Source organism: Caretta caretta, chromosome 2 (assembly GCF_965140235.1).
Source record: "Caretta caretta isolate rCarCar2 chromosome 2, rCarCar1.hap1, whole genome shotgun sequence".
NCBI classification, from domain to species: Eukaryota; Metazoa; Chordata; order Testudines; family Cheloniidae; genus Caretta; species Caretta caretta.
This window is the reverse complement of record NC_134207.1, coordinates 261,609,765-261,625,080: the sequence shown is the minus strand read 5'-3', so window position 1 is coordinate 261,625,080 and position 15,316 is coordinate 261,609,765. Positions and strand designations below refer to the sequence as shown.

General features: G+C 47.3%; 1 protein-coding gene across 1 annotated transcript in view; it reads right to left on the bottom strand.

The window, feature by feature from the left end:
- The window catches only part of LOC125631161 (vasoactive intestinal polypeptide receptor), a 199,132-nt gene that overhangs the window by 22,487 nt on the left and 161,329 nt on the right, over positions 1-15,316 (bottom strand). The window contains exons 7-9 of the mRNA XM_048837429.2: positions 11,767-11,920; positions 10,355-10,415; positions 3,760-3,829 (exon numbers count right to left, since the gene is read on the bottom strand). Of these exons, the coding sequence (XP_048693386.1) occupies positions 3,760-3,829; positions 10,355-10,415; positions 11,767-11,920 (285 nt within the window). The remainder of the gene's footprint in view (positions 1-3,759; positions 3,830-10,354; positions 10,416-11,766; positions 11,921-15,316) is intronic.

Below are 15,316 nucleotides of genomic sequence, written 5' to 3'. Positions count from 1 at the left end.
TGCCTCACCAGGCATGCCTTCTTCACACACACGCCGGCGAGCTAGGGCAGCAGGGAATTAACATCACAGGTAAACACTGGCACATTGCCTCTGCTTCCAGACTAGGCCAAAGCATAAAACCATTGGTGCCCTGGAGCTATTTTTATTATCCTTAGCTCTGCTTTTCGTCTGAGGATCTCAAAGTGCTCCAGGTACGATCATCCTCTTTTTACAGATGGAATTGAGGCACGGGGAGGCGACAAAGGGGACTGCCCGAAGTCACACAGCAGCTGGCAGGACTAGAACTCAGGTCTCCCCAACTCCCACAGCAATGCTCTAACCTCTGACGAATGCTGCTGCTTGGCACAACTGATAAGCAGGAGATGATCTACACCAGAGAAGACTTGAAACCCTGGTGTGAATTTAGACCAGTCTGGGCACAAAATCTCCTTCCTTATCCTTTACCATTAATGACCTCTCAAGCGATTCTTATTTTATATTGTCATAGATGTAAAGGCCAGAAGGAATCATTATGATCATCTCGGCTGACCTTCTGCACAGCTCAGGCTAGAGAGCTTCATCGAGCGATTCCTACATCTAGCCCAAGAACTTGTGGATGAGCCAGAACACCTCCTTTAGACAGTTATCCACTCTTAAATGAAAGACTCTAAGGGATGGAGAATTTACCACAGACCTTGATCAAGCTGTGCCAGTGCTTAATTACCCTCATCTTAGCTCTCCCACTTTGCTCGCCATAGTTTCTGATTGTGTTTATTAGCCTAGAAAAAAAAAAGAGACTTGCCCCGACACAGGCAACTAGACATAGGGGGCAGATTCTAATCAGCATCGGTAACATGCGAGTTGTAGTAAGTGAACATAAGATCTGAGTTGCTTCCCAAGCATCTGTGTAGTGTGCAGCATTGACTGTGTCAAGCCCAGGTGGCTGAGAGTGCGAACAGGGAAGGTTAAATGTGAGTGGACTGTGCTCGGGCAGATGGGCAAAGGGGACAGGCTTTAGCGATGGATTTCTTTGAGGCATGCAGAAGAAAATCATAATTACTGGACAGCGTCTGTTCTGTGCTGAGAAAAAAGTTTAGACTTATTTTATTGAACAACAGCAAAAGATATTAGGCCTTCCATCCCAGGAGAATGAGGAGCATTTCTTTCTAAAAAAGGTTACATCGGGAAAGAGAAAATCTGATCTACCGGTCTTTCTGAAAGACAAACATTTTGACATATGTCAGATAAGGATTTCATTTCAGTTTAGTAAGGTTAATAAAATACAAAGTGGTTATTAAAAATGTTTGTTCTTGAGATTAGCTCTGTGACAGGTGATGCGGGCAGATTGCTTCACGCAAAGGGTAATATACATTGGCAATAAGGAGAACTTATGTGCAAGATAGAGATCTCAGGTTGGGGTGGGCTCTACAAATCTTGTTTTGTTGATGTTGCTTTCTCTGTCCTTCCCCTCCCGCATGTTTGCCCTGAGTTTGGGGAACAAACTCAAAGCTGAATTCAACTGAAGTTCATCTGATTTCCGGTCCTTGCTCACAAATGGACCCAGGTTTGCTGAACATCCAAATGGGGAAGTTGTATAGAATCAATAGGGATGGAACCAACCGGTGTCTTTAGAAACATCATGGGGCTCTATGGTCTCTTCTATCTCCCACAGAAAGCTTGATATCAGACACTCCCATTGACTTCAGTGGGAACTAGATCAAGAATCTTGAGAAATTACTCTAAAAACCTATAGCAAGGATGTAATTATCTATTAGATTCTATAGGATGATGCAAAACACCTATGGAAAAGTGATAATTTTGTATTAAATCCTTTAGGACATTTCCATCAGGGAAGGTTTAAATACCTCAGGATGAGCCTGGGCTGAATTTTGCATTTGAAACAACACGGCAACCAGAGAGGACTATTTATGTGTTCAAGAGAAAATTGAGAATTGGTTGGAGGCAAATGCAGGGAAGAGATGAAAATGAGGGGTCTGATGAAAACCAAGGAGGTGATATGGGGCCAAAAAATGGGTAGGTACGCTGGGTCAGAGAATCTGCTTATAACATTCCTTGGTCCAGTTGTGCTGCCAGATGTGTGGGAGTACCACTTGCTGATGGGGGAGTTACTTGTGTACAACTGAAGATGACTCATGCATGGGTATCAATAATAGAGCTGTTTAACCCCATGTAACAGGGGGCAGACTCTAGGACACTGCACTGAGAAGCAGGGATCCTCCGGTGGGTTGGGTCTGGAACCATGCATGAAGGTGCAGTTTAATTAATAATAAAAAGAAAAGGAGTACTTGTGGCACCTTAGAGACTAACCAATTTATTTGAGCATGAGCTTTCGTGAGCTACAGTGAGCTGTAGCTCACGAAAGCTCATGCTCAAATAAATTGGTTAGTCTCTAAGGTGCCACAAGTACTCCTTTTCTTTTTGCGAATACAGACTAACACGGCTGTTCCTCTGAAACCTGTCATTAATTAATAATGAATCCTATTAGCAGGTGGCTCTGATTTAACCAGAGTACAAGAGGAGATGGATCCTCTCTGGGGCAAAGGAAACTAGGGTCTGAGACAGAGGGGTCCGGCAGAGAAAACCCTAATGCTGGAAGAGAAAGTTGGAGCATTGTTTTTGAAACGGAGTTAGGGTATGTGTACACTAGAAACGCTACAGTGACACAGCTGCAGCATAGACACTTACTACAGCGACAGAAGAAGTTCTTCTATTGCGATAGTAAATCCACCTCTCAGAGAATTGGTAGCTAGGTTGATGGAAGAATTCTTCCATCGACTTAGTGGTGTCTACATCGGGGCTTAGGTCAGCTTAACTATTTCTGAGAATTTTTCACATCCCTGAGTGACGTAGCTAGGTCAACCTAACTTGGGTAGAGTTCACCACCCCTTAGATTTATCTATTTGCTACTGTGAATCAATATGTTCTTCAACATCTGTGTCCTCCTTTTCCAGAGTAGAGGTAAAGTGCTTGTAACGCTCATTGGTGCCTCTTTCTTGGAGATCGCTTCCACCAACTTTCCAGGTTGGGCAACTCAACCTCCTTTCCTACATGCTCCTCCATTTATCAGAGGTTTCTTTATACCACCGCTCACCACTGTAGTATCTGAGCACTCACCCTTTCCTCCCAGATGCTTCAGGATGAAGTGTTAAGGAAACTTGAGGACTGAGGACCTGATCCTACGAGGTGTAGTGTGCCTCTGAGCCTTGCCAAGAGTCCTCAGCTCTTACTGAAGTCTAACTTACCCAAAGTCAAACCTCCTTTGGGAAGGTCGTCAGCACCTCACAGGAACAGGTCCTGAGCATTCTAATCCATGACTTATTTCTTAAAAGGTGGAAAGGTTTTGCAAATGGGATTCTAATAAGGAAACATCTGCTCTTCTCGCATTAGTTACAGTAGAACACAGGAAATGCCAGACTGGATCAGACCTGCAGTACAACTAATCCAGTATCCTGGCTCTGAGAATGGCCAGCACCAGCTGCTTCAGGGTACAATAAGCCCTTCCGTAGGCAGTTCTGGATAACCTGCCCTCCAAGGGAAGTTACTTTAACATCAGTTAGTTAGGTTGGCCCATGCTGTGAAGACAATTCACCCACATCAGAGAAATGCTTGGCAAAGACTGTTTTCTAGTCAGTCTGTCTATCCACTTACATCTGTCTGCCTGCATATGCCATTTATGGAACACTCATCCATGCATAACCTAGGGTCTGAGCTTTCACTAACAAGGGCTTTTGCAGCCACTGGAGATTGCTGATACTTTACCAAAATAGAAACCGCAATAGGAGCTCTGATGATCAACCAGTACCGGGACTCGCCTATGTCCTCCCAACACCTGCAAATAAACAAAGGAAAATAACAACCAAATCGGAGCAAACAGGCTGTTATGCAGAAATCTGACGAAAGCGCCAGTCTGGGGCGGCTACCAGTATTTCAGATGCAAAGCTTCACAGAGAGGGATTCCAGAGAGCAAAGAGCACTGACTACCTGCTGGGTGAAACCCTGGCCCAGCTGAAGTTAATGACAAAACTCCCACTGGCTTTAATGGGATGAAGGATTTCATCCCATGTGTTGTGATATGGGTTGTCTTTAACTAGTCAACATTTGGTTGGAAATTAGAAATGTCAATTATAAAATTTTAAAAGTAAACAGGAATATTTTGGACAATGTTCCCAACCATTTTTCCTTTCCCCCTCCCGTATGGAACTAATTGGTTTTGTTATTAACAGAGGGACACATTCATAATTTTGTTCCCTTTTTTTTTTATCAGCTCTAGTCATTGTAATAAACATCTTACTTACGAATGAGGGACATAGTGATAAGATACAGTATACGCTAAAGAGAACCAATTTTATCACCGTTTTGAAAGCCCACGTGCCCAGCACTGGAGCATAAAGGCACCAACTAAAATACTTATTTTATTACACACATTTTTAGGTTCATTTAGGGATGCTCAATAAATGGGCACATCTGGTTGTTAGAGGAACTCCTTTAATTCTTGCAAAATGTATGCTGCCGGGAATAAAAACCATAAAATCCCAGATTGGTTTACGAGACATTCAAATGACAGTTGCTGCCCTGCAGACAAATTCAAGCCAGCAAGCCTCTCAAAACTTAGACTCTCAGATTTTAAAGCCAGAAAGGACCATTATGATCACCATCATAATTGCATGTTGCAAATGTTAGAAGGAAGGGCATACCCAACATGTACGTAACTAAAGCCTGATTCTGCAACCCTGAGTAGTAGTTACCATACGAGTAGCCCTACTGGATTCAGGAGGACTGCTTGTCTAAGTGTTACTCTACATGAGTACAGATTGCAGGATAGGGTCATAATTATTCACATGTCATTTGTTACTTGTAAAACTTCATAGAATCATAGAATATCAGGGTTGGAAGGGACCTCAGGAGCCAGGTGAGCCTCGAATGGGCCTGACTGTATAAAAGCCAGTCAGCTGTGAACCAGCTGAGCAGCGAACAGCAGAGCGGCTAACAGAGGGAGTTTGCCTGGGAGTTCACCTGGGGAGAGCCTGCTGAGGCTTACATCTGGCCGACTTCTCTGAGTAGTTACTACAACTCCTGAGTGAGCTCGTAGAAGGAAGGTAATATGCATGGGGAGTGTTCAGCTGTTGTGACCTGCACTGGATGTGCCATGTTTGTCTTTCTTCCACAGGACAGAAGCGACTTTGTCTGTACAAAGTGCAAGCTGGTCTCCATATTGGAAGAGAAGGTTCAAGGTCTGGAGCAACAGGTATCGACCCTGCGTTGCATAAGAGAAACCGAAGATTTCCCGGACAGACGTCAGGATATGCTTCTACAGGCACAATGTTCTGAAGATTCAGAGCAGGCTGCGCAGCGGGGACAGGACGGTGAAGAGATTTGGCAGCATGTGACATCCAGAAGAAGAAAGGGGAGCGTCCATGTACCAGCAACGCAGATACGGGTAAGTAACCGTTTTCATGTTCTCTCCACAGGTACTAATGCAGAGAGTGGACTACATGATACATCTGAGGGAAGGGAGCAGAAAAAGACTCTGCCGATTGGAAGGCATGAGATGCACTGTCCTAGGGTTGGGGATTCCACGACCACCGCTCCCAAGAGAAGGAGGCGGGTGGTTGTGGTCGGGGACTCTCTCCTCAGGGGGACTGAGTCATCTATCTGCCGCCCCAACCGGGAAAACCGAGAAGTCTGCTGCTTGCCAGGAGCTAGGATTCACGATGTGACGGCGAGACTCATCAAGCCCTCGGATCGCTACCCCTTCCTGCTTCTCCACATGGGCACCAATGATACTGCCAAGGATGACCTTGAGCGGATCACTGCAGACTACGTGGCTCTGGGAAGAAGGATAAAAGAGTTTGAGGCACAAGTGGTCTTCTCGTCCATCCTGCCCGTGGAAGGAAAAGGCCTGGGTAGAGACCGTCGAATCGTGGAAGTCAACAAATGGCTACGCAGGTGGTGTCGGAGAGAAGGCTTTGGATTCTTTGACCATGGGATGGTGTTCCAAGAAGGAGGAGTGCTAGGCAGAGACAGGCTCCACCTAACGAAGAGAGGGAAGAGCATCTTCGCAGGCAGGCTGGCTAACCTAGTGAGGAGGGCTTTAAACTAGGTTCACCGGGGGAAGGAGACCAAAGCCCTGAGGTAAGTGGGGAAGTGGGATACCGGGAGGAAGCACGATCAGGAGCACGCGAGAAGGCAGGGGTCCTGCCTCATACTGAGAAAGAGGGACGATCAGCGAGTTATCTCAAGTGCCTATACACAAATGGAAGAAGCCTGGGAAATAAGCAGGGAGAACTGGAAGTCCTGGCATAGTCAAGGAATTATGATGTGATTGGAATAACAGAGACTTGGTGGGATAACTCACATGACTGGAGTACTGTCATGGATGGATATAAACTGTTCAGGAAGGACAAGCAGGGCAGAAAAGGTGGGGGAGTTGCACTGTATGTAAGGGAGCAGTATGACTGCTCAGAGCTCAAGTATGAAACTGCAGAAAAACCTGAGTGTCTCTGGATTAAGTTTAGAAGTGTGAGCAACAAGGGTGATGTCGTGGTGGGAGTTTGCTATAGACCACCGGACCAGGGGGATGAGGTGGACGAGGCTTTCTTCTGGCGACTCACGGAAGTTACTAGATCGCAGGCCCTGGTTCTCATGGGAGACTTCAATCACCCTGATATCTGCTGGGAGAGCAATACGGCGGTACACAGACAACCCAGGTAGTTTTTGGAAAGTGTAGGGGACAATTTCCTGGTGCAAGTGCTGGAGGAACCAACTAGGGGCAGAGCTCTTCTTGACCTGCTGCTCACAAACTGGGAAGAATTAGTAGGGGAAGCAAAAGTGGATGGGAACCTGGGAGGCAGTGACCATGAGATGGTCGAGTTCAGGATCCTGACACAGTGAAGAAAGGAGAGCAGCAGAATACGGACCCTGGACTTCAGAAAAGCTGACTTTGACTCCCTCAGGGAACTGATGGGCAGGATCCCCTGGGAGAATAACATGAGGGGAAAAGGAGTCCAGGAGAGCTGGCTGTATTTTAAAAAATCCTTATTGAGGTCATAGGGACAAATCATCCTGATGTGTAGAAAGGATAGTAAATATGGCAGGCGACCAGCTTGGCTTAACAGTGAAATCCTTGCTGATCTTGAACCCAAAAAAGAAGCTTACAAGAAGTGGAAGATTGGACAAATGACCAGGGAAGAGTATAAAAATATTGCTCGGGGATGCAGGAGTGAAATCAGGAAGGCCAAATCACACCTGCAGTTGCAGCTAGCAAGAGATGTTAAGAGTAACAAGAAGGGTTTCTTCAGGTATGTTAGCAACAAGAAGAAAGTCAAGGAAAGTGTGGGCCCCTTACTGAATGAGGGAGGCAACCTAGTGACAGAAGATGTGGAAAAAGCTAATGTACTCAATGCTTTTTTTGCTTCTGTCTTCATGAACAAGGTCAGCTCCCAGACTGCTGCACTGGGCAGCACAGCATGGGGAGGAGATGACCAGCCCTCTGTGGAGAAAGAAATGGTTCGGGACTATTTAGAAAAGCTGAACATGCACAAGTCCATGGGGCCGGATGCACTGCATCTGAGGATGCTAAAGGGAGTTGGCTGATGTGATTGCAGAGCCATTGGCCATTATCTTTGAAAACTCATGGCGATCGGGGAAAGTCCTGGACGACTGGAAAAAGGCTAATGTAGTGCCCATCTTTAAAAAAGGGAAGAAGGAGGATCCTGGGAACTACAGGCCAGTCAGCCTCACCTCAGTCCCTGGAAAAATCATGGAGCAGGTCCTCAAGGAATCAATTCTGAAGCACTTAGAGGAGAGAAAAGTGATCAGGAACAGCCAGCATGGATTCAGCAAGGGCAAGTCATGCCTGGCTAATCTAATTGCCTTCTATGACGAGATAACTGGCTCTGTGGATGAGGGGAAAGCGGTGAACGTGTTGTTCCTTGACTTTAGCTAAGCTTTTGACACGGTCTCCCACAGTATTCTTGCCAGTAAGTTAAAGAAGTATGGGCTGGATGAATGGACTATAAGGTGGATAGAAAGTTGGCTAGATTGTCGGGCTCAATGGATAGTGATCAATGACTCCATGTCTAGTTGGCAGCCGGGATCAAGTGGAGTGCCCCAAGCCTTGGTCCTCGGGCCAGTTTTGTTCAATATCTTCAAAAATGATCTGGAGGATGGCCTGGATTGCACCCTCAGCAAGTTTGCAGATGACACTAAACTGGGAGGAGAGGTAGATACGCTGGAGGGTAGGGATCGGATACAGAGGGCCCTAGACAAATTAGAGGATTGGGCCAAAAGAAATCTGAGGAGGTTCAACAGGGAAAAGTGCAGAGTCCTGCACTTAGGACAGAAGAATCCCATGCACCGCTACAGACTAGAGGCCGAATGGCTAGGCAGCAGTTCTGCAGAAAAGGACCTAGGGGTTACAGTGGACGAGAAGCTGGATATGAGTCAACAGTGTGCCCTTGTTGCCAAGAAGGCCAATGGCATTTTGGGATGTATAGGTAGGGGCATTGCCAGCAGATCGAGGGATGTGATCATTCCCCTCTATTCGACATTGGTGAGGCCTTATCTGGAGTACTGTGTCAAAGAGTCCAGCGGAGGGCAAAAAAAATGATTAGGGGACTGGAACACATGACTTATGAGGAGAGGCTGAGGGAACTGGGATTGTTTAGTCTGCAGAAGAGAAGAATGAGGGGGGATTTGATAGCTGCTTTCAACTACCTGAAAGGGGGTTCCAAAGAGGATGGATCTAGACTGTTCTCAGTGCTGGCAGATGACAGAACAAGGAGTAATGGTCTCAAGTTGCAGTGGGGGAGGTTTAGGTTGGATATTAGGAAAAACTTTTTCACTAGGAGGTTGGTGAAACACTGGAATGCGTTACCTAGGGAGGTGGTGGAATCTCCTTCCTTAGAGGTTTTTAAGGTCAGGCTTGACAAAGCCCTGGCTGGGATGATTTAGTTGGGGATTGGTCCTGCTTTGAGCAGGGGGTTGGACTAGATGACCTCCTGAGGTCCCTTCCAACCCTGATATTCTATGATTCTATGATTCTAACCCCCTGCTCAAAGCAGGACCAATCCCCGACTAAATCAACTTGACCCATCTTGTTAGCTATAATTGACCTGATCCAGATTTAAAGAAGAAGAACATAAGCATTGGTCCAGGAGGATGGGGGTGGAGTTTGAAGGGTTTTTGAAGGGTTTGGCTGGGAAAAGGTCACTGGAGACTATGGTGGGAGAGGCATGGGGTGGTTATTCAGCTACTGTGGCACTCACAAATATAGCGCTCACTCCAGCAAGCTGGCCCCCTCCCATTGAAATGGACAGCGAGAGCGCTCTGCACCCTCACAGGATCCATCCCCAAAGTGGCATCTTTGGCAGGTTTGGACCTTCGTGTAACTTTCTATGGAGTCACAAAAAGCCCAACATCTGAACAGAACTGTGCTGTTATCAGAGATCCCGGGCTACAGCAGGGTCACCAGACGGAAATGGGAAGAGTACTCTGTTGCTGTCAGCTTTGTACAGTAATTTGCAAGTGAAAGGGGAAGTGAGACATGAGCCCTACATTAGCACAGCAGCAATGATAATGACATGGTCACTTCTTGGTGGCCACCATTACTTGTGACATGGGTGGAAGGGCCCATTTTGGAGACCCGAAGGCAGTTCCCTACTGCTTTAATCTTGGATTAAAATAATCGACAATAAACATGAACCCATAGAGCCAAACTGTACACTCAGATATGCAAGTGCAACTCCCATTGGCTCCTTTCGGAATTTTACAATGGGTCAAATGGGCACACAATGGGCCAAATGCATTCCTGGGGTAACTGCACTGATCTCAATTTAGTTAGCATTAGTGGTGTTACGCCACAGATGAATTTGGCCAATATGTTTTATAATACTTTCCATTTCCAAAGCAGCTGCCATCCAAGCACACCAAAGACCTTTAGAAGCATTAATGAATTAGCCATGGTCTCACAAATCCCTTGGGAATCAGGTTAATATTATTACCTCTGTGCACAGATCGGGAAAGTGAATCAGAGAGGGAGTAAATTCCATGTGGCAGAACCAGGATTAGAACTGAGATCTTGGGGCTCCTGGCCTTGTGCTCGAAAAACAAGCCCATCCTTTCGCTCATTAGATTTAAAAGCGAATGTTCTTCATTTTAACTTGTTAAGACAGTTCTTTTTATGCTGGTTAAACTGGTCTCACCTCTCAGAAAGGCCAATTCTAAAGGAAAAATTTGATTTTCAAAGACTTTTTACAGTTCATTCTTGCAGAGCAGAGTTTTGAGCTAGCTGATGATACGTTTCCCTTTAAGGTGTCTTAAATTCGAAGAAATTAAGATGACTTCAGAGACTTACCCAATGTTGTCATAGTGAACCTTGATGATAGTCCAGGCTGTGATGAAAACTGATGGAGCACCTATCAGAAGAGAAAGAGGGATCAGTGTCACAGTTGCTACTTGTTTTCGCTGTCAAGGCCCTTCCAGGCCTATCTCCACCCACCATCTCAATCTCATTCACTATTGAGACGTTGACTCCAATTGTGACAATGTTGTGGGTAGGTGAGGATTGTTTTACAAACCAGAGTTCTGGGCCCTTGCCAAGCGGGGCACGTACGAACCGAGACTGCGGGGTTGGTTCATACTTTGTCTGTCTGAAAGGGATAGATTATAAGATAGAAAATATCATATTGCCTCTATCTAAATCCATGGTACGCCTACATCTTGAATACTGCGTGCAGATGTGGTTGCCCCATCTCAGAAAAGATCTATTGGAATTGGAAAGGTTCAGAAAAGGGCAACAAAAGTGATTAGGGGTATGGAACAGCAGCCACATGAGGAGCAATTAATAAGACCTGGACTTTTCAGCTTGGAAAAGAGACGACTGAGGGGGGATATAATAGAGGTTTATTAAATCATGACTGGTGTGGAGAAAGTAAATAAGGAAGTGCTATTTACTTCTTCTCATCACACAAGAACTAGCTTTCATTTCACCAAATGAAATTAATAGGCAGCAGGTTTAAAACAAACAAGGAAGTATTTTTTCCACACATTGCACAGTCAACCTGTGGAACTCCTTGCCAGAGGATGTTGTGAAGGCCCAGACTATAACAGGGCTCAAAAAAGAACTAGGTAAGTTCTTGGAGGGTAGGCCCATCAATGGCTGTTAGCTAGGATGGGCAGGGATGGTGTCCCTAGCCTCTGTTTGCCAGAAGCTGAGAATGGACGACAGGGGCTGGATCACTTGATGATGACCTGTTCTGTTCATTCCCTCTGGGGCACCTGGCACTGGCCGCTGTCGGAAGACAGGATACTGGGCTAGATGGACCTTTGGTCTGACCCAGTATGGCCGTTCTTATGTCTGGATTTTGCTCATTCATTTCACTGTACAAATAGATGGTTTATTTGCTTTCTCATATATGGGCTACTTGTGGTTTCAGATTCCCAAGGCCTCCTGTGTGCATCGGAGTGAGGAAAAAACACCTCCAGATGCTTCACATTTTAAGTGCCTGAAATATGGGACAGAATAAGGTTTCCGGGGGGGGGGGGCACTCAAGCCAACCATTTGGTTTATTTTAAACAGAACCCTGAGACACCCTCATCTGAGTCTGATGCTACCACCACTAATGCCATCTGGCAGAGAGGTAATGCACACATATCACCTCTCCTGTCTGATCCCACATGCAAAGGGGTTAAGTCCCTGCTTGAGACAGCTCCAGGTCACCTTGAGTTCATTTTCCTACCATTCATATTCAAGGCGCTAATGCATACCCCAGCCAATCAGGATATACCACCAGAAGTACTTCCTCTCTGAGAAGAAAGAGATGACCAGAAGGGTGTGCAGGTACAAGCCTTCCACCAGCAGCCAGAAGAAGTTGGCCATGATGCAGTACTGAAAGAAAACCATCGCGGCCTTGCAGCCCACCTGGAAGAGAAGAAAATAACAGAGGTGAACCGAGGAGGTGTTTTTATTGTAAGAGATTCAGAGGAAACAAACACATTTGCTGGTAATGCTTGTTTTCTACCTAGCCCAGTAGCTGGAATCTGTAGAGTCTGTATTCACTATGGGCTAGATTGTTCCTGGAACTGCACTGCGTGGCTGTGTCATAAGGGAGACCAAGACAGCTCTGCTCTGTTTATGCCTGTCTGGCCTGTCCAGTGTATTTGGGCATGCAGGGGTAAACGGGTGCTTGTACTTGCTGTTCCCCACCGTGGTGCAAATGGGTGAGACATGGGCCTGCTCCCAACACACAATCCCGAGCCAGTACGGGGAAGGTGGTGATTTTCTGCTGAGATAGACGGGCAGCAAATTACTACCCCCATGGGCTACATCATACTGACAGTCTACAAGCTAGCCTTGTCTAAATCAGCCGTCAACCCTGTGTCCAGTTCTGGTCCTCCCAGCACCTAAGAGATGGAGCGGAAATAGAGGGGGTTCAGCGATGAGTGACAAAAAAGGGTGGGGGAATGGAAAGTCTTCCGAATATGAGATCTTAAAACGATTGCGACTGTTTGGTTTGGAACAGAGATGACTAGGAGGGGCTGTGATAGATGTATATGAAATAAAGCCTGGTATAAAGCAGGATAAGAGGGTGAACAGAACACCCTCTGTCATAATGCCAGAACAAGGGAACAGTCAATGAAATTTAAAGGCAGCAGATTTGAAACTGAAGGGACTTTTTTTTTTCCTGACACACATCAAAATTAGCTTGTGGAACTCACTGCCACAAGATGTCACTGAAGCAAAGAGATTGGCTGTATATCTGGACAATGAGCTCAGCTACGTAAGATAAGATAAAAAATGTAAGCAATATCGACACTTGGGCTCGGAGTATATGTCAACCGCTAACTGCCCAGGGTTAGGCAGAACTGCCCAGATAGGCAGGTTATTATAGAGCTCTTGCCATGAAGCATCTGGTACTGGCCATTGTTGGAAAAAGTATATCAAACTTCACTGACCACTGGGCAGCACTGGCAGGCAGCTCCTGGCTTCCTATAGCAAGGAACTTGCAACCCTCCAGCCTGCATTTTACAGTCACTCACCATTTCTTTCTTGATTAGATTTCTAGCAATGCTAAAAAGGGCATTGATCGATATGCTCTAGGCACCCTTGACATACTTTAGAAGTACATCCACGAGCGTCCAGGAGGCTACTCACAGCCTACACTTCTACTCAGGAATAAGAGGCGCAGACTCTGGAGCTGGGTATTGACACCCTTCAGATACTTGTAGACAATTGTCCCTTAGTCGCCGTATTGGCAAGCTGGAAGTACATAGGGCCAGATCCTCAGCGGGTGTAAATCTTCCTTTCCCTGACATCAGTGGAGCTCTACATCAGCTGAGGGGACCTGGCCCTTTGTTCTTTCATTGTCTTCTTTAAATCTCATGCTAAGAACAATTGATTGGCACATCGGCGCCCTCCTGGGATCCAGGTGGTGCCAGCAGCATCTCGCTGGGGGGGACGGGGCGGGGAGAGAAGCAGGCAACTGGCAATGCAGCTAACTCCAACAAAAGGGAAGGTGATGAAGAGCTGATGTGACAAGGCACCGTCCACGGCCGCCAAAGCACCGTGTGGGCTCCTGACATCTGTTCGCTTCTCCGCCATCTCGGCGCACACCTGGCGGGTTGGCACCCAGGCAGCTTGATTGCTTCACACCCAGCACAGCGGAACGGTAGGGCCACGCCCTGCTCGCCTCGCTCGGCTGAGTAGCCAGTGTGGATTACCAGCGGGAGTAAAGCAAGCCAGATTCGGCCCTCCTGCGGCAGCTGGCACATGACCGGGAGCCGTTGGGTTCCAGGAAGCATGGGGAGCGATTCTGATGCTGTCAGGCTTTATCAGATGGCACCAAAACCCAATCTGCTCTGCTTTAACCTTGGCACATCCTCTCTGGAGAGATTGCTTTTAAGCCCTGCCATCTTCCTGAGCTTTTCTGTTCTGAGTATCTAAAGAGCACATGCCAGGTGCTGCACGTAACCAGGAATGGGAATGCTTTCAAGGGGCCCAGGTGGATGCTCAGTCACTGCTCTACTGGGGTTTGCTGCTCTGCAAAAATTATGTTAGTTCTGCAGTAAACAGCCTGCCTGCTTGGGGATCTCTCTGCTCTTAAGGGCTACCTCTGTCCCCAGGGACTCTTCCTCTCCAGGCCGATTTGAGGACTTAAACCACGATTTGAGGACTTCAATAGTTCAGACATAAGTGAGAGGTTTTTCGCAGGAGTGGTGGGTGAAATTCTGTGGCCTGCACTGTGCAGGAGGTCAGACTAGATGATCATAATGGTCCCTTCTGACCTAAATATCAAATATCTATGAATCTATGATTCAAATATCTATGAATCTATGTGGTTGGGGGAGCAGGGCCAGCTTGAAGCCTGAGGTCCCCTGCTGGGGGTGGAGGATGGGGTCTGCCGGTCTAGTCTGGGTGCGAGGAAGGGGAAGGGGGACCTGGCCAGTCACCCTCTGCCCTGTTGGCACTCAGCTACTCCAGTTCCTGCCAGGATGGACTCCCCAGGGCTCTGGCCCAGCCCTGAGAGCTCCTGCTCTTTCAGGAGCTCTTTGATATTTCTTTCGGACTCCAGACTCTAATGCACTGCCGCCCCCGCCCCGCCCAGGGCGACGCGGCACGGCTCAGACAGCAGGAAGAAGCGCCCCTGCCATTTTAAGAGCCTCTTGACTTGTTTACAGAAGGTGGGTGCGTGATAGATCACAGAGCTGCCTGACGTGAATACGCAGCGCCTGATGACTCATGTGCCCGTCACTGGGAAACCGTGTCTCCCCAGAGGGTGCTTCCTCCAAGGAAGCACAGTAAGAGCAGACTCTGTAACCCACCATCCTAGGTGATTACTCCACCCCTGGCCATAGGACCAGAAGGGGAGTAAAAATCGCCAGGCACCCCTGAAATGGAAGGAACAGGAAACACATTGTATTTACCTAGCTCTGGCAGCCCAGGGCATTGCTGTGAAAATGATTTGGTCTTGGTGGGGCTTTGGTTTAGTTTGCAAGCAGCACTAGGTTTGAGCTCTCTGGTTTATTCGGTGGAATCGTGGTGGCCGCCAGTTTGGCGAGGTTTGAACTTGGGCCCTCCTAGGCTGGGAGGCCTAAGAACCTACCTGAAATGGACCAGGAGACTCTCCACCGCTTGAGCGGAGAAGCCAGGCTCTGTGGATGGGGCTGTAACAGCCTCAGAGCCTCTGTGGGCTGGGCACAGAGGGAGGCATGTACCGCGTTCACCAGTGGGTTGCACACTGGTTAAAGGAGCGCAGAACCGGAACATAAGAACGGCCCTACTGGGTCAGACCAGAGGTCCATTTAGCCCAGTATCCTG